General features: G+C 28.2%; 4 protein-coding genes across 4 annotated transcripts; 1 reads left to right on the top strand and 3 right to left on the bottom strand.

Annotated features, from left to right (window-relative positions):
* Window positions 1–1,863: 1,863 nt before the first annotated feature.
* OCT59_029882 (uncharacterized protein) lies at window positions 1,864–3,149 on the bottom strand (the record flags this gene model as incomplete). Its single annotated transcript, XM_025327013.2, has 2 exons — window positions 1,864–2,188; window positions 2,272–3,149. 2 exons carry the CDS (start codon window positions 3,147–3,149, stop codon window positions 1,864–1,866), a joined length of 1,203 nt encoding a protein of 400 aa, XP_025173351.2.
* Window positions 3,150–5,519: 2,370 nt separating this feature from the next.
* On the top strand, window positions 5,520–6,209 carry OCT59_029881 (uncharacterized protein; the record flags this gene model as incomplete). The annotated part of the gene is made up of 1 exon (XM_066146277.1): window positions 5,520–6,209. The coding sequence occupies one exon, from the start codon at window positions 5,520–5,522 to the stop codon at window positions 6,207–6,209; it is 690 nt and encodes a 229-aa protein (XP_065994939.1).
* Window positions 6,210–11,511: 5,302 nt separating this feature from the next.
* Window positions 11,512–13,626, bottom strand: OCT59_029880 (uncharacterized protein). Its single transcript, XM_025311268.2, has 2 exons — window positions 12,789–13,626; window positions 11,512–12,712 (listed from the first exon to the last, which is right to left on the bottom strand). Exons 1-2 carry the CDS (start codon window positions 13,589–13,591, stop codon window positions 12,376–12,378), a joined length of 1,140 nt encoding a protein of 379 aa, XP_025173349.1. The 5' UTR covers window positions 13,592–13,626; the 3' UTR covers window positions 11,512–12,375.
* Window positions 13,627–15,148: 1,522 nt separating this feature from the next.
* Window positions 15,149–18,225, bottom strand: OCT59_029879 (uncharacterized protein; the record flags this gene model as incomplete). The annotated part of the gene is made up of 3 exons (XM_066146276.1): window positions 15,149–16,991; window positions 17,066–17,193; window positions 17,275–18,225. The coding sequence occupies 3 exons, from the start codon at window positions 18,223–18,225 to the stop codon at window positions 15,362–15,364; spliced, it is 2,709 nt and encodes a 902-aa protein (XP_065994938.1). The 3' UTR covers window positions 15,149–15,361.
* Window positions 18,226–19,403: the final 1,178 nt, after the last annotated feature.

Raw genomic sequence — 19,403 nt, 5'->3', positions numbered from 1 at the left:
CTACCTTGAGTTTCAAATTTAAATTTAAGTACTACTCCCGAAGGTTGGTTTAAAAAAACCTGCTTGCTTAAAAATTATTTGAATTACCATTTACTGATTATATTTTTTTAAACCATCATGTGTGATGATTTTTTTTTATGACATCGGTGACATCGGTTTTAGATAATTACTGCGGATATATAGGTAAAATCTTTTGGTAATAATACTCTTTTCGCTTACTTTCTTTAATAATATTTTCGCTCTTGCAAAAAGAAAAGATTTAATTATAATTTATTATAATACATATGTTTTCCCACCAACTCTTTTTAGTTTCATAAATTAATCTTACGATTTATTTAAAACAATGGGTGAGTTCTTCATCGAATTTGGTTTCGATCTTCTATTTCATATTATATTTACATATAATTTTTTTTTTTATTTTCTTATTAGATTCTAAAGCAAATTCAACGTCAACTACATTAAAATCCAATCCTCTAATTAATAATAATTCAACTGCAGTTATTAATAATAGTAATATTGACCCAAAATTTTTGTTATCTAATTTTGAATCAAATCGAGATTTTCATTTTTTTACGGATTCTCAAGGCAACACCTTTACAACAAGAGATATTCCTTCCCAACAAAGTTTAATTCATAATTGGATGTTACCTATTTTTTCTTTACCAACTCCTCCACAACCACATCATCTTTCAATACAAAATACGAGCATTTTTATGAATCAAGTCATGCCCCACATATCTCCTCCAACATCCTCTAACGACATCTCAACAATCTCTGGCAATATAACTTTCACACATTCATTAAATGAGGCGCAGCCTATATGTTCAACTTCTAGCATTAATTCTACTACTGTATCTCAACGCAACTCTAATTTAACCAGTTCTTCTGCAAAGAACCGTCACGCATGTGATTGGCCTGGATGCACTTGGAGCTTTAAAAGACTCGAACATCTCAAACGTCACATGATCACTCATACTGGTGAAAGGAAGTATACTTGTAGTTATCCTGGGTGTGGTAAAAGATTTGGACGTTCTGATAATTTTGCAGCACATTATCGAACTCACAATAAAACCACTTCTCGAAAATCTCGCGGCGCAGCGAAATCAAAAAATAAAATTCAATTAAATAATCATAACGATATTTCAACGCAATTACACAACAATAATATAGTGCATAATAATAAGGGTGTAAATAATATTTCGATGCCACAAAATGTAATTTCACAAGAACTTGATGCGTCATATCCTTACTTCTGTGGCAATTCAAACGACAATTGATCAAGTCACTAACAATATAGGAAAGAACTTATTACTTATTCCACAAAAAGATTATTAAATATGTTATCCTATCGAAGAATTTCTTTTTTTTTTTTTACATATTTGAGCTTTTTTCGTAAAACATTTATTATTTAGTGGACATTTTAAGGTTATACATTTTCTTATACAGAAGAAAATTATCGATTCAATTCTTTTTATCTAGCTTTATTATAATTCTGTATTATTATTTACAAGACTGGTTCTTGTTTTCATTTTTTTAGCCTCTCATCTTTCTAAATCATTATCTATTATAAATTTTCTTAAATTTTTTTCATTTTCATTTTTAGTTTTTACGATATTTCTTGTTTTTTGCTTTTATTTGTACTAGAAATAAACAAAATGTTTTAACTGAAAATTTCGAAGTAATATGATTTCACGTGAAAATAAATATTATAATACGAAAAAATCACATTTTGAATGATTACATTCTTATATGGAACCCAATAATAATATAATTAATATAATACATATTTACTATAGGTATTTATCAAATGAAATTAATTTACAAAAATAAAAACAAGTAAAAATTTACATTTTTTTCATTTTTTTACGCAATCATCATAAAAATGAAAGTTGCAGTTATTACGGATAAACTCATAGTAACACCCCATAAACCATGACTATTAATATCATGTAAAATTGTCGTAGAATCTGAAACTATAGTATTGGTAGGAGCTTCAGTAACGGCAATACTCTTCACTACATATAGAGTGGATGGAGGGACGAATGTAGGTATACCTAAGGAATTTATTGTTGAATAACCAGCAAAGTATGATGTAAGTGTTGTTTCGATTGTTGTCAATTTTGCGTTTTCAGGAACTGGTGTTGGTGTTTCTACACCTGATTCTGTATATGTTGTAACTATCGGAACACTATAATTGATAAATTAATTTAATATTTTGAAGGAAAAAAAAGAATAAAATGGTTATTATTATAGTAAATGTTTAATACTTACATGTTTGATGGAAAGCATTTAGGATCATCTCCAGAGGTACAAGTAGTAGGTGTTGTTTTAGCAGGGATGGTTGGCGTTGGCGTTACACCTAATGGTGGTGGAGCTTTTGGTATTGGTGGTGGTAGTTCTTTTGGTGGAGGTGCAGGTGGTGGTACTTTTGGTGGTTCTTTTGGTGGTGCTTTTGGTGGTGCACCTTTTGGTGGTTCTTTTTGTGGTGCACCTTTTGGTGGTACTTTTGGTGGTGCACCTTTTGGTGGTTCATTTGTTGGTGCACCTTTTGGTTCTTTTGGTGGTGCGCCTTTTGGTTCTTTTGGTGGTGCACCTTTTGGTGGCATTTTTGGTGGTACTTTTGGTGGTACTTTTGGTGGTACTTTTGGTGGTACTTTTGGTGGTACTTTTGGTGGTACTTTTGGTGGTACTTTTGGTGGTACTTTTGGTGGTACTTTTGGTGGTACTTTTGGTGGTACTTTTGGTGGTACTTTTGGTGGTACTTTTGGTGGTACTTTTGGTGGTACTTTTGTTGGTACCTTTGTTGGTACTTTTGGTGGTACTTTTGTTGGTACTTTTGTTGGTACTTTTGGTGGTGCTTTTGGTGGTGGAGTTTTTGGAGTAGGTGTAGGTGTAGGAGGTAAATTTATAGTCTCTATAGATGTTGCTGTACATTTAATAGTACCTATTTTTCCACAATATAAATTGCATTCGTTAAGTATTGTTCCACATTGACCGCCGCCGTTGAAAGAGCAAGCACAAAACTTATTAATACAGTCATTACAAGAACCCTGTCTCTTTTGAAAACTGCAATTGGTTGATGATGTTGTAAATAATATCAGTATTATGAATATGAGTACGTGTTTATGCTTAAATCCAAAATAAGCCATATTAAATAGTTTTTAAGTTTTTTAAACTTGAGATTTATTATTGATTCGAGTTTGACTTGTTTATATACATTTTAAAATTGATAAGATCTTAAATTACGCATTAAATTTATTTGTGTGTTACCAGTTAACCACAAGCAAAAAAAAAATTACTACACTAAAAAGTTTCATTAAAATATAAATAGATAATGGTGGAAATAATTAATCTTTTAAATATAATATTAGAAACTTTAAACATCTTCTAAAAAAAAGAATGTTTGTTCATTGAATATCTAATCAAAAAGAGAAAAGGTACACAAAGGGAAATTTTCATAAATCAACGATCATATTTGGTATTGTGAATCTGCCAATAATCAGCCTTAATACGGTTTTTGGATTTTCTACGTAGATCGCCGTTAAATGAAGTTCTGTTTTTGTGAAGAGATAATCGATTTTTTTTTTCAGTTCCCCTCATTTCTTTTTAATTTAAATGTACTTATGATTTCCTTATTTTGTTTCTCATATAGGATAAATTGAATTCATTCAAAATAAGTTAATCAACATTTAGATAGAAGTTTTCTTTTAATCTTTTTTGTCACAACAAATATTTGAACGATTAAATGATGTCCCGATTTGAGAAATTTGACATTATATTTTTTCTTTGGAGTTGATTATTATAATCTCTTTTATAAATTCTAAAAATTGGCATCCAGTCAATATTAGCAAACAAAGAAATATTTTTTTTTTTTTAGGAAAATATTTTAAGAACGACCAATTTTATACTTTAAGTTATTTAATACAAAATTTTTAGATTATTAAATATTCAGATAGGAGAAATAAGTCTAAACGCGTTAAAATAAACCGTTTAAGGGTTTTTTTTCCGGTTCCAACTTTTACGAATATTACCAATTTAATTGACAAAATCCGCAATTTTATCTTTTCACTTGTAAATTCGATTTCTTGTATAAATATAATGAAGTACGAAATATATTTTTTCTTATTCTACGTATACTATATATAAAGTTGTAACCAGAATTATATATTCATTTAAAGAAGCGAGCAGGACAGACTTATTCCGTTTTAGAGAACTGAACCAATTCTTGGTCCCGACTCAATTTCCGGCCGCTCGAGCCGCTCATTTGCGGAACTTCCTTGGTGATGGTGGAGATACGCGGTGGTAAATTTGAATTAAAATAAAGTTGCGATGATCGTCAGTAAGATGTACTGTATGTACTGTTTATCGTTATACAAATGTTGTGTCAATAATCATTTATTTTAATGATTACATTAAATTTCACACTAAATAAGCTCCATAAACAGATGATGGTGAAATTTAATTTTTAAAATATGAAGTAAACAACGCAAGAAGCAAAAGCAGAAGGTACGTTAATCGTTAAGGTGTATCACCCACAAAGAAAAATTTTTCATAAATCAACGATCATTTTTGGCGCAGCGAAATCTTTGGTTTTTTGAGTTTACTACAACAGTAAATGAAGTCCTGATTTGTATAAAAAGATAATCGATCATGGATTTTTTTTCAGTTCCCACACTTATAAATAAATTAAAATAGTTTTACTTATTTCCTTTTTTTTGTTTCTCATTTGAGATAAATTGGATTTAAACTGTTCTTCATTCTAAACATTCAGATAAGGTTTCTGTGGCCATGTAATCTCACATTCTGTTCTAGACCTCCATTGCCGCAATCATGTGATCGATTAAATAGAATAAATGGACGACCCGATATGAGAAATTCAAATAACTCGTTCTCCGCATTATTCAATTACCTAAATTGTACTTTCACTATTAAAAATATTCTTATCAAACTCAACAATTGATAATGCCCAGAAAATAAAGATTGCAGTTAAAATGTAGAACATAAGTAAATAATAAAAAATACATACAATTGGAAATAGAGTTTAACCCATTTTTAACTTCAGATTAAACGGGTATATTGATGATGATACACCTTACTCGCTTATAAACTGGTTTATAGGTAACACACACCATACACAATTTTATTTTATCACACACTAAACCCAAATTGCATTAGACATTTTGATTATCTAGGTTGATTTATGAAATTTCCTTTGTTGATTCTTGTGCATAATTATAATAAATGCCCTCTACCTCCCATTTTCGTTGTGATTTAGTTTGTGTGAGAATTTTCTAAAATTCAAAAACTAGTGAAAAATTCACTTAAATGAATGAATTTTTTTTTTTAAAAAAAAATTGCTTTGCAATTAGCAGTAATTTAAATAACATTTAAACAAGTAGAATTGTTTACTTATTAATTATAAATAACATAATTATATAAATGTGAAAATATATATATAAACTAGTCAAAAACACATTAATAACAAATTTTAAATTTCGAAAAACTTAAAATTGTTTAATATGATTTATCTTGGATTTAAATGTAGAAATTTACTGATATTTATAATGCTGATATTAATTACAACATTATCAACCTATTGTACTCTTCAAGAGAGACAAAAAAGTCCAGGTCCTGTAGTAGATGATCCAGGACCTTTAGCACCACCACCACCACCTGGTCCTTGTAAAAATTGTATTGACAAATGTTGCGCGGCTCTTATAACTTGCATAAATGGGCCAAATCCTAGTCTGTGTTCAGATGGATTAAAACAATGTAATCTTGATTGCAATATGAAAGGTTGCAAAAATATGACCTATCATTTTGATTGCTTTCCACAAAAAGGTCCAGGTCCTGTAGTAGATGATCCAGGACCTTTAGCACCACCACCACCACCTGGTCCTTGTAAAAATTGTATTGACAAATGTTGCGCGGCTTTTATAACTTGCATAAATGGGCCAAATCCTAGTCTGTGTTCAGATGGATTAAAACAATGTAATCTTGATTGCGTTATGAAAGGTTGCAAAAATATGACCTATCATTTTGATTGCTTTGATCCAGAACCTTCAGCACCACCACAAAAAGGTCCAAGTCCGCAAGATCCAGGCCCACAAAAAGGCCCAAGTCCGCAAGATCCAGGCTCACAAAAAGACCCAGCAGGTTCACAAGGCTCGAATTCACAACAACCACCAAAAGGAAACAATGTAATGTGAAAGATTCAAAAGAGATAACAATGACAGCAATAACTCTCAACAAATAACGATAATCCTTCAGCAAACGACACCACCAAATATGAAGCATAACACATTTATAATTAATCTTTTTTTATATTTTCTTTAAATATTAAAAGTTATTGTATATAGTGCGTGAGTGCACTGATAGTTTCAACACTAGCATTTATCAATAATATCCCAGTAAAAAGTTTATGTTGATTTTTTGTATAAAAAATGTAAGTTACAAATTTAATACGATTATGAGCATCCATTTGTACAGTATTTGTAAACAATTTGTAGTAAACTTGTAATGTTTTATATAGAATTCAAAGTAAATTCGTCACAAACTTGCAATGTTTTTATGTAACATTCAAAATAAATTTGTATATTATTTTTACATGTTTGATTTATTATTCATATATGAATTACTGTATATATATGCATTTCATCATAATAAATAAACTAAGACGAAAAAAAAACTTACTATAACGGCATCCAAAGAGATTTGAAGAAATATCTATAAAGAAAAGAACTATTGATATCTGTTTGTTAATATTAAAGGAAGAATTTGAAAATTTGTGAAATGTCACATCCAGGAGACCAAAAAGCCGTCTAAAAAAGAGAAAGAAATAAGTAACCACTATTTTTAAAAGAAACTAAAAAAATAATACTCCCACTAAAGTCCTTGTCCAAAGAGCTGAAGAACTGCCTAAAAGAAGAAAAATCAAAGTGTTAGAAAACATTTTGTTAAATAAACGTTTTATCAAAGAATAATTCAAAAAAAACCTCTACCCTACCAAATTGTTACGCCAAAATTCCACGTCCAAGAAGACCGTAAGAAGCATCTAAAAAAAAAAAGAAAAATTTGTTAAAATAGATAATTAAGATTTAAGAAAAAAAATTTCCTACCATTATTCCCACGTCCAAATATTCGAAGTCTAAAAAAAAAGTAAGAAAAACAACTATTAGAATTGTTCATTAAAATTAAACAATTAAAAAAAAAAATGAACTTACCAGAAATTTGCACCAAAGGAGAGAAATGCTTAAGATTTCTTCAACAAAAAGTGCGAGAAAAGTGGGAAAAAAAAGAGAAGGAAATGTAAAAGTAAAGGGAAAAGGGAGGAAAGGAAAAGGAAAGAACGAGGGAGAGACGAAGGAAGGTACAAAGGGAAGTGAAAGGGCGAACGAACTGAAGGAAAAGGGAAGAATGTGAAAAAAAAGCAAAAAAAAAGTTTAAAAAGAAAAAAAAGTTAAAAGAAAAAAGTTTAAAAAGAAAAAAAAGTTTAAAAAGAAAAAAAAAGTTTAAAAGGAAAAAAAAGTTTAAAAGAAAAAAGTTGATCGAAGTCATCGAACTGCGGATTATATCATCACATACTGACATACACGTGATACATATTTTTATAACGCGAAAATCATTACAAAAATAGTCTGAAGATCAATATAATTATAATTAATTACAGATTTATGCTACAAATTAGTACAAATTTATAAGTTTCATATGAATTTAAAAATTGAAAAAATTGTACGAATTTTGTTTAAATGAATATAATAAATAATAGTTGCAAAGTTAAAATATAAAAATTGTACAATTTCTGTTTATTAAATGTAATAAATCTTACAATAATTGTACATTTAAATTTTACAAAAAAATAAAATTTGATTTAACTATACGAATACTGAATGAAAATTGGACAATAATTACAAAAACTAAACAAAAATTGTACAATTTCCATATGATGACTTTTTACTGGGTATAAAAATAAATTCTTTAGGTAAACCTACAAATTTTCTTTAAAGGAGTATGGGATCCTTGTAAAAAGGAAATGGGCGAAAAATAATTAAAAAAGAGTTTAGTAAAAGTTTACCATGCGTTCATATTAATATAAGATTTTAATCTCGTATTATGCAATTTATTGATCACGTACCTTGGTTATTATCTTTCTTAATTATTTTTCATTAAAGAATGATCAATTTTTAGTTAGAACCTCTTTATCATAGTAAAAAATTTTTTCATGATATTATTTTATAAAATTCTTCATTCAAAACATGAAATAAAAATTATTTTTGATAAAAGAACAAAATGTCTAACTCTTATGATTTCTGTAATCTGTGTAATTTTCTTTTATTAGTTTAAGTTGTGTTTTCTATTAAATTTTTATTTAAATTTATCTAAAAAAAAAATATCAAAAAAAAATTTTTATACATTATTAAATTTTTTTCACGAAGTTCCACCATCAAAATTTAAACGATGTCCACATGAACTAGAATCATGACTCTCTATATTTTGTACTCACTTTTGCATATCATGACTCCGTCCGCCTATTACACAATTTGCGTGTATTGACAAACCACTTTCAATAGTAGGAATTCAAATGCACCATGAGTGGAATAAATACAAAAATTTATTAGATTAAAAAAAAAAAATAGGAAAACTTTTATTACTTTAAATAATTAAAAAGTATGGTGGAAGTAGAATAGCTCAGGGCACCCAACTCATCTTGACTTATTATTGGACACTATTATGATGTATCAACTAAAAAATTTAATTACTTTAGAGTTGCAATAGTTGCAATCAGAAATAATTGAATTAATTATACATCAAAAAACACAAAATCCTCCTTTAAAACTAGCAGACTTTACCAGTAACAAAGTTAGGATATCTGTTTGGGTTGGTTATTAAGTGAACGAATTTTCAGTAATAAAAAAAAATAAAAAAATAAAAATAAAAAGAATAAAAAAATATATATATATAAAGAATAAAAATATATATACTGTATATATATATAAAGAAAAAGAAATAAAAGAATAATGAAACTTTCAAAATATGATGGAAATATTCATCCTGATGAATGGATAATGCAAATTCAATTCTTAAAAGAAAATGATATTCTTAAAATTTGCGAAGATGATCGTTCCATGAACTTAATAATTTATTGAATTTAAAAAAAGAAGATTACGGATCAATATTAACTAGTATATTAACTAATTTAATAATTCATTTATTAGAGAATCTAATTTTATGAATGAATTAATTAGAAATTTTGATTGGATTATTCGAATGGTTAAAAATAATTCATGTATAGCTTTAAACTACATCGAATCCCCAATTCCTCATTCGTATTCAGTAAAGAAAACTTGTATGCCAACCAGTACTTTTACCTTCAGTTGTAATAATTTCCAAACCGTATACTACGGATGCGATCGCGTTCATAATATCTTCAAGGAATGCCAATCTGCTTATTTACTATGTTTTAATCGTGATAATAATTGTTAAATCACTGACATGTAAAACTTGTTACAATTATAATTAAAAAATTTGGTTAGCTAAAATTTAAAATTTTTAATATAAATGGCATCCTTAAAGTATTAAAATATTTAGTGCATTGTTCTTTAATAAAGAAAATCATTATTTTTATAATTGAATCAAATGTCTGAATGATTGGCTGTAGATTACACGCATTATCAATTAGATTTTACGAGTGACAACGTCAAAAAGTGGGATAATAAGTTATGTACTGTATATGTAATATCGCGAAACAAAAGTTTTGATGATCGTTAGTAATAGGCAATAACACTGAAAGGCTCATTTCCAACAATAATTTTTTTTTTTGTTAATTTATAAAGAAATTTGATAAAACTTTATTATATAATAAAAAAATTCGCATAAGCATTATAATATCATATAAAATTATCGTATAATATGTGACCAATAGATTCAGTAACGGAAATATTCATCACATATCAAGTAGATAGAGTTGTCGTGTAAGTGAATCAACGTTTAAGGAGTAGCAGTAGGAGGAACATCAGTACTGTTGCCAGGTGGTGTGGGACCACCAGGAGGAGGAGGAGTTGGAGGAGTATCAGGATCTAATGTTTTTAATCGGAGAATCGACGTTAGTATAAATGTTATGCATTATTTCCCATATTCAATCAATGTTGTATGATTTTTTTTTTTTGCAGGAAATGGGATTAAATAAGCGATAAATTTGTTAATACCTCCTTGCGGAATGCTATAAGTTGGTGAAGTTAAAACCAACACCATCATTAAAAATACGAGCACAAAATTGTATTTAGATCCAAGAAGGAACATGTTGAATAATTTGTTTTTAAAATTGAAAAGTTTTTAAAATTGAATAATTTTTAAAATTGAATAATTTTTTTGTTTTTTTAAAACTTTATATCGGTTGTTAGTGTGCGGATTTGTCCTGCTTATATACATTTTTTTTCAAAAATGTACTGCCACGATTTAGATAAAGAAATTCATTCATTTAAGAATTAAATTTCTAATTTTGTGATAACTAATGGATGATTTCATTAAAAAATAAATAGATGATAAATAGATGATGTATTTACAAAGTAAACTACACCAAAAACAGGATACTATATTTGGTATAGTATATTGCCAAGACCAAGTGATAATAATACGGTTTGGGTTAGCAAATGGCTGATAAAAACAAATGGCTCTATAATCTATATATTTAGTTACTATAGGACCCAGAAATATATATACAGGGGTAGGTTACACAGATCATAGTAAAGTTTTGATTTGCGTACAATCTAAAGAATTTTCATCCATAGTTAGGTCATTAGGTCATCAATATTTGCGTATTTTTTATCGAAATTTTTATATGTAAAAAATTAGTTTGCTAATCTTATATATTTACTGTACGTTAACCGCATTGTAATATTTAGTATTAATTGATAATATAGAAGTCATTGATAAAATAATTAATAACTTAATGTCTGAATTTTATTTGCAGGATTTTCAATATCAGGTGTCAATTATGCATATAAAAAGTCTCTGCGTACAGTTCATAGTAAAAAAAATTTTTGCCACCTGACCCTTATATATATATTTCTGGGTCCTGTTACTATACTACTGTAAATGGAAAGAAATGGAAGTCATTCGAAGAATAATGAGACAGAACTTTTAAAAAGAGATTATCGTGAATAATCTTATGAAAATTAGTATGTATATATTTCACTTGTATTTTTAAAGCTAAATCAATGATTTTTATCGGTCGAATTATTCTCATAGAAAAAATTGATTCCTTAGGAAGGTGTATACCATAATGAGTTAATAAAACGAAATCATAATTCCGTATTTACGCATAATTTTTTATTGAACATGTTAATAGTTAATCATTTTCTTTTCTCGACTATTTTAGGTATAATAATGATCTCCGATCTCCGGTTTTGACGCCTCATAATAAGTATAAATAGTGGTGTTAATGAAAGTAATCTCGTTTCGGTCTTATATCTTTCTTTCAATATCAATCTAATAAAAATTTTCATAAACGCCTAATGATTTTTTTTAGTATCTTTACTAGATCGCAAAATCCTTTAACCAATCCGCAATCGATTTGTTTATTTATTTGTTAAAAACAATTAACCCTGCCTTTTTCGGCTCATTGTGGATAAACCAAAGTCCTATTTCGTTATGGTTAGCGTTAGTATATTTTAAATTGCTAAATAAGGCGAACTGGAAAATTAGGTCGAAAATGTGGCAAGAAAAATAAGTTTAAATATTAATTACATAATTTAAAATATACATAATTAAAATGTAAAAATTTTCGTGAATCTAAAGATACTCTTTTACACGATGATAATTAGCCGTAATAAGAAAACAAAACATATCAGATATGAGTCATTTTATTGACGGTACTATAATTATTAAAATAATTTTCCTCGTCCAATAGTTTACGTGTTAAATTTATTACGATAGAGAAAACAAAAGAATTTCTCTCACTATGCCATAATGAGTTCACAAATAAAGACTTTTACTAACAATTTTACAATCGGAGATAAAACTTAATATGACTTTAATTAGTAACGTAAAAAATGTTTGGGAATGAAAATGTTATTTAAAGAAAAAGAATTAGTGTAATTTAAGAAAGAAATGTATTAATTACAACCTAAGATAGGGACCCGCGTTAGTAGAGAGATTTTTAAATCTCATTGGTTCTTACTATAACTAATGAACATTTTATAAATAGAATAATTAATCATAAACAGTAGGTAATAAATAAGTTTCTATAAATTCAATATATAACGTTTTACTTTTTTATCTAGATTGAATTACTTGTGATTGTCTACCTCATTAACTTTTTTTAATATTACATTAATACAATAAATTTAATTTACAAATAAAACACATTTTCTTTTTTTATGCCAATATCATAAAAATAAATGTTGCAATGATTACAGCTAAACTTAATGTAACATCCCATAAACCATAGATATTAAAATTGTACAAAATTGTAGTACAATCTGAAGCAACTGTATTATTATTTGCGGGTTCAGTAGGTTCAGTAATTGCAATACTCTTCACTATGTATAGAGTGGATGGAAGGATGGATGTAGACGATCCCAGAGAGTTAGTTGTTGTGTACCCAGCAAAATATGATGTAAGTGTTGTTATGGTTGTTGTCAATTTTACGTTATTAGGGACTTGTGTTGGTGTTTCTACTCCTTCCTTTGTAATAGTAGTAATTATTGGAGCACTGCAAATTTGTATTTCATTTTTTTAATATTTTCAAAGAAAATAAAAAAAAAAATGATAAAAGAAATAAAACTTACATTCCTGGTGGAAAACATTTAGGATCACTAGAGGAGGAGCAAGTAATTATAGGTGTTTTTACTGGCGGTTTAATAGAACTAGATGGCACAGTTTTGGGCGAGTTACAATCGTAATAAAAATTATCTACATCTTTGCAATCTCCCACGTTGCAATCAATATTACATTTTTTTAATGCATCTTCGCATAGATTAAGATTAGAATTGGTGCCTTGTATACAACTTGAATAAGGTGCACAACATTTGATAATACAGTCCAAACAAGGACCAGGAGGAGGAGGTGGATTATTTGGATTTAACACAGGTTCTTCAGGTGTACTAGGTGTTGGTCCTGGAGGTGGTTGTGGATTTTTTGGATTTTTCACAGGTTCTTTAGGTGTACTAGGTGCTGGTCCTGGAGGTGGTTGTGGATTTTTTGGATTTACTTTAGGTGTACTAGGTGCTGGTCCCGGAGGAGGTGGTGGATTTTTTGGTATAGGTGTTGGTTCTGGGTTATTGCAATTTAGATAATAAGTTATACCTTTGCATCCTCCCGCGTTGCAATTGATATTACAATTTTTTGACGCATCATTGCATGAAGTAGGATTAGAATTTGGATCATTCAAACAAGTTCTGTAACTTGCACAACAGTTGTCAGCACAGTCTTTACAAGGACCAGGTGGTGGTGGTGGATTTTTTGGATCTATCACCGGTTCTGGTGCCTGCCTCTTTTGAAGAGAGCAATAAGTTGGTGACGTTGTAATTAATGTTAATATTATTAATATTAATATAAATATATATTTATATCCAAGTCCATTATGTGTCATATTAAATAATTTTAAATTTTTCGAAAATTTTTAATGAGATTTGATAATAACGTTTTAGACTTATTTATATACAATTTGTAATTCAGCCATTTCTATGTATGTAATCCCGCAATTCTATGAAAAAAAAAATTTTTTTTTTTTGAAAAAAATGGGCTATGTAATGTACTCAAACTCGTTTTTATGTGTTACATTGTTGATACCATTTGGAAAATCATGAAAAGCAAGACAAAATGATCATAAATTAAAGTTTTGGATCCGTTCAACTCAGTCCTTTTTAAGGAATACGCCCTAAACATCCGGATCGGCTACTAACTTTTATGTCCAAAGCTTGAATGATTTTTTAATTTTAACCTTGATATATATATATATATATAAAATGTGAGGGAAAAAACTATGTTACAACGTATTGTTACGCAAAGTAACATATAAAAGAAGGTAATGTAAAATTAATTATTATCCTTTTTTTAGAAAATTCGAATATCAATTTGGAATTTCTTTAATAGAACCTTAAATTTCCGAAAAATTTTACATAATCCATTCATATTCAAAAATGGATAATATTTTACTATAAATATTACTCCCGGAAAAATTGGATTGTTAGACCAATATGGAAAGGTCAAAGAAAAAGTATCATTTTATGAAAAATTCTTTGAAAAATTCTTTGATTTAATTTACTTAATATTTGAGAATAAAAACAAAAAATTTCTAAGATATATTTAATTATTTGATACTCGGCCAATATGTGTCAAACAAGAAAATTAGATTATCATATTTATTAGTGTGTTTTGATTAATAATCTTTTTCTTTTTTTTTTGCGTCGTGCATCTGATTGTAATTTATCTAAGATTTTCAGAAATAAAAACAGTGCATATGAATAATTCATTTTAAAAATATCTATAAGTGATTACCGGCATATGATCGATCCATTTCCGTAGAATTTCTATATCTATAAAATTTTGGAAGGCGTCTTCATCACATCAATGGCTTTTTATTTCATCTTAAGATGGCAATGATCGAATCTACACCATCCGATATTTGTGATCGATCATGTGCGGCCATCAATTAAACATTTGTAATATGTGGCTCGCACTATTATAATTTCGGCCAACATTAATTATTCCGATAGGATCCATTTAGGTTAAATGCGCATTAAAATTATTAAACTTCAAATTTCAATGAATTTTAAAAATATGGACATTTCAAGTTGTTGAATCAAAACATATATAGATGAGAGTATTATTTGTCTAACGAGAGATATCTACATATTTGATTGGTTGAATGTCACGTGATAAGAATAATTATCTGACTGTATTAACTACAGTATTACTATTTTAACCCGTAGCTCTCATCAGACTTCTAGCTAAACCTTTGTGTACCTTATTATGATTTAGTTCTTAAATTAGCATAACGACTGTAGATTTGTGGCAATTCCATATATGATAGGAGTGGCATCTGCCTTATGTTTCGCAGCGCATTTTCACATTGATCAAAATTCTGAGCGATAGCTCACAAGATAGATAGTTGACAACAACAATATAAAATAGTATATTTAAAATTATGATAATTGTGGATAACTCAAAATATGGTAATCAAGTTTATTGAAGTCAATTAATTTAACGAAAAATAGATTTATTGCAAGCTTTTTGACTAAAAATTCATCGAATGTGATTTTCTTTTTTTTTTTTGAATGAAACAAATAATGATATATGGTAAATAGTATCTATTATATAATCTATACATAATATATATCTTACAATAAAATTACAATTTTTAATAAAAAAGTTCGTGAATTTGTTGTTGCATTTGATTATTTGACTTCTTAATTTTATCATTGTTATTACTATTATTACTTAAAGGTAATATAAATTCGTCTAAATCTCCAAAATTTTGTTTGGATTTTTGATTATTATGGTAACTATTATTGGAGGATGATTTTAAAGTCTCTAAAAATGAAAGTCCAGAATTTGACATCCAATTATCCTGATTCGTTGATGTATTATTATTTAACATCCAATCATCATTTAAATTTTGATTTTCCATATCATTTGCTGATACCATTTCGCCAAATTCTGATGAGATCGATGTGGAACTACCGTTCATTGAAGATGTGTATAATTGTTTAGAGTTTGAATCAGATGCACTATTTGGTTGTTGATTTTCCTGTTTTTCCCTTTTATCATCATTAGCTATCAATTGTGATATTGATTGTAGAAAATCATTTGGAGTTTTCTGCGGTTGTACTGGTTGCACATTTGAAGATAGATCTAAATCAAATTCTGAAAAATCAAAAAGTGAATTTTGTTGAGATTTACGAGAATTTGATGATGTGGGTTTCGTATTATTAGTTAAAGATTCCAAAAATGAAAGATCAGTAGAAAATATCCAATTATCTTCTTGTTTTTGATTTCCAAGATTACTCAAATTATTATCGTTATTAGCTAAAACTGATTCTGAAGATAACGATGAATTGTTCTTTGTGTCATCTAACATTTTTTCAGAGTTTAATAAATCATCGTCATCGTTTAATTTTGTATTCACTCTCGATGAAGTCGTATTATTCTTAATGGACGATGAATGATCATTTAAATTTGAAAAGAAGCTTTGTTGATTCAAATCATTTGACGGTCGGGAATCTAAACCCATATCTCTAAAATTTGAAATATCTTCGTTTTTCACAGGCGTGATATGCAAACCATTAGAATTATTTTTTTCATTTGTTTTTTCTGAAATTATCGTATCGTTTATTAGATCGTCTAATAAATTTGCGGAGACGGGAGGTTTGACGCTTGATGATGATGAATTTTCCTTAGTTGATATCAAAGTATCATTGGATCCAAATACATGAGACTTCAAGGAACCAAGTTTCGCACTTAAATTGGTTGAATTTCGACCAATCTTTGCTATAACGCTATCTATTCGAGAATTATTAACAGGTGGCGTCGGAGATTTTGTTTTGAGATCAAGAAAATCTTCAAAAAATGATTCAGACTTTTGCTGTGTTTTTTTCTTGTCAAATTTACTTGATACTTTAGAAGTGAAAGATTCCAAAAATGAAATGTCTGACATCGATATCCAAGAATCTCTATTCGAATCTCTACTTTGTTCGTTATCATCATTCTGTATTGGAATATTATTAGTATCAACAAAAAGTGTCTCCGTTGAACTCTCCTCATATTGTTTTGTCATATCACTATGAGTAAAATGATTTGGAGATGGGAAATCATCGTTAAATAAATCGCTACCGGGAAGTCGATCCGCTGGTTTAATCGCAGAAATAGAATTAACGGATTCCAAAAATGCCTTTCTAATCCGCGAACCACGCCATGAAAATTTAACTACACCGCCTTGATCACTCCAAAGTTGTATAAATGAACTCCAATTTAATTTAGTATCCATCATTCTAATGAATTAAAAAGAAAAAATTAATTAGGTAATCAAACATATTCAACAAACCTTTTTTTTTAAGAGACTTACTCATGTGAATTATATACAAGATCTTCAATTGACACAGGTCTTTCATTATTGACGCTTTCATTTGATATTTGTAAATCATATATTTTATCCAAAACGGAAATCCACTCAGCAACAGTATTTGTTGTGGACTGTTTATGAAATAAATGAAAAAAAAGTCAGTAATTTTTTTTTTTTCAGAAAGGTTTTTCTCGAGACTGAATATTTTTTACCATGAAATCTTCTAAATCCGAGCTTAATCCTTTTTGTGACACTAGATTATTACCGAAAGGAATTTTTTCGTTTTTTTCGTTATTTTTAGAATCATCAAAATCGTCATCATTATCAGAAGAAGATTTTTCATTTCCCTGACAACTATCAATATCATTTGTATTTTCGCTCTTAAATTCACTAAAATCATCAAAATTACTCTCATTTTCTTCACTACATTCAAAAGCACCAAAATCATCATCTTCATTTACAACAATCTTTTCTGAATTTTCATTTTCACATTGCTCATATAAATCCTTATTTTCATTAAAAATTTCATTATTATTTAATTCAAGTTTTATATCAGAATTCGTAAATATATCAAATTCTTTTGATAATTCTTTTGATGATGAAATATTATCTTTTCCTAAATCAACATACTCAAAACTTTCGGAATTAGTTAATTCATTCGAATCTTCACTATCATGATCTCGTTCTTGATGAGAAGGAAATGATTCATCATTTTTTGATATCGTTGATACATTATCTACTTGTGATTTTGAAATAGTTGGTGAATCAGGAACTATAAAAGGTACACTAAAAATTGATTGATTATTTGGCATTCCAGCAACAACTTGTACATCAGTCCAAACATTTTCTTCAAAATCATCTTTCTTATTTTCAATTATTTCATCCTTTTTAGTAATATCTGATTGAATATCTAATTGACTATTATGTTCCTCCCAAACATTACTCATCGTAGTATTATCAAACTCAGAAGTTGTTGATTGCATATTCCAAGAAAATGATGAAGACCATATTTTCGTATCTTCATGTTCTATTGTCATAAATGTTGGTGATATCGGTGATGATACAACATCATCACCAATAAACTCCGGCGTAACTGGTGTTTTAGGACTTTCTACTTCTACTACATCCTCATTTTTTGTTTTATTTGTTGGTTTACGAACCATTTTTTTAAGAATTGGAAATTTCAACATTTTTCCGGAATAATAACTAACCTCCGTTTTATTTTATTATTTTATAGAAGAGGTAAAAAAAAAAGAAAACTTTTTTGAAAAAGTGGCTGTGTAAAAATCTTTCTAATAAGATAAAAAAGAAGAAATAAAAAAGATGGTTGTAAAAACGGGTAAAAAAACGGTCCTAATACTACGTCTGTTGAACAAATGCCAAGACAGGTTAAAATGAGCAGGTATGACAAACATGCGTATCAATTTAAGGCTTTGCAGCCAGTAGATATTCAATATTTGAACATAGCCGCACATACTACGGATCGTATCACAAATCAACTAATATAAATATCAAAAATTGGATACCGGAAAGAACTTATTCGTAATTTGCGTGCGGATCGTGTTGAAAAAAAAAAAAATTCCTGTACAGCTCAAAAGAACAGCAGTAAAAATGGTTAAAAGTATTAACCGATATTATTACTAGCAAATATAGTATGTTTTAATACTAACACGTGACTGAATTTTATTTATAACTTGATTGAAGAGGTTGAAACAAGTTACTCCGAGTTTTATTTAATTTTGACCGATTTTCGAAATTCTTTTAGAATTTGTAGTTAGGTAAGCCAAAAATTTTTTAACTTTTCGTAGTAATCAATCTTATATCAATGAAACGTGTATTATGTGTATTATTAAACTTTTTTGAGTTATAAAATTATTTGTTATATACCAAAATTAATTAATTTGTTTAAAACGAAAGTCCGTAAAAAGAGGGAATTTTTTCAATAAATTGTTGTTACAATTTTATATTTGTTATGTACATATTTAATAATACAACCGATCTAGTTTTCGTCAAATTCTGTGGACATCGAGATTTGAGCTTTTCTAGAATCAGGAATATAGTAAACGTACGCTTGATCTTAGCACTACTCGCTGATTTAAATCATTAATTCTTTATTATTATAATAAATTCTGCAAAAAAAATTATCTTGAAATTAATTTTATAGATATGATTTCAGAGTAATCAGTAAATCATGATTATTTATACCACGCCTCGCTGTAATATGTATTTATGATAAAACTAAAGATAAATAAACTTGAAGATCGTTTTTCGTTTATCACATAAAAAAAGATATCAATTGTAACCAAACATAGACGAGTGCTATCATACGATACTGTGAGAA

This window comes from Rhizophagus irregularis, chromosome 9 (genome assembly GCF_026210795.1).
Source record: "Rhizophagus irregularis chromosome 9, complete sequence".
NCBI lineage: Eukaryota > Fungi > Glomeromycota > Glomeromycetes > Glomerales > Glomeraceae > Rhizophagus > Rhizophagus irregularis.
The sequence above is the reverse complement of the archived record's forward strand: the minus strand, read 5'-3'. Positions and strand labels throughout refer to the sequence as shown.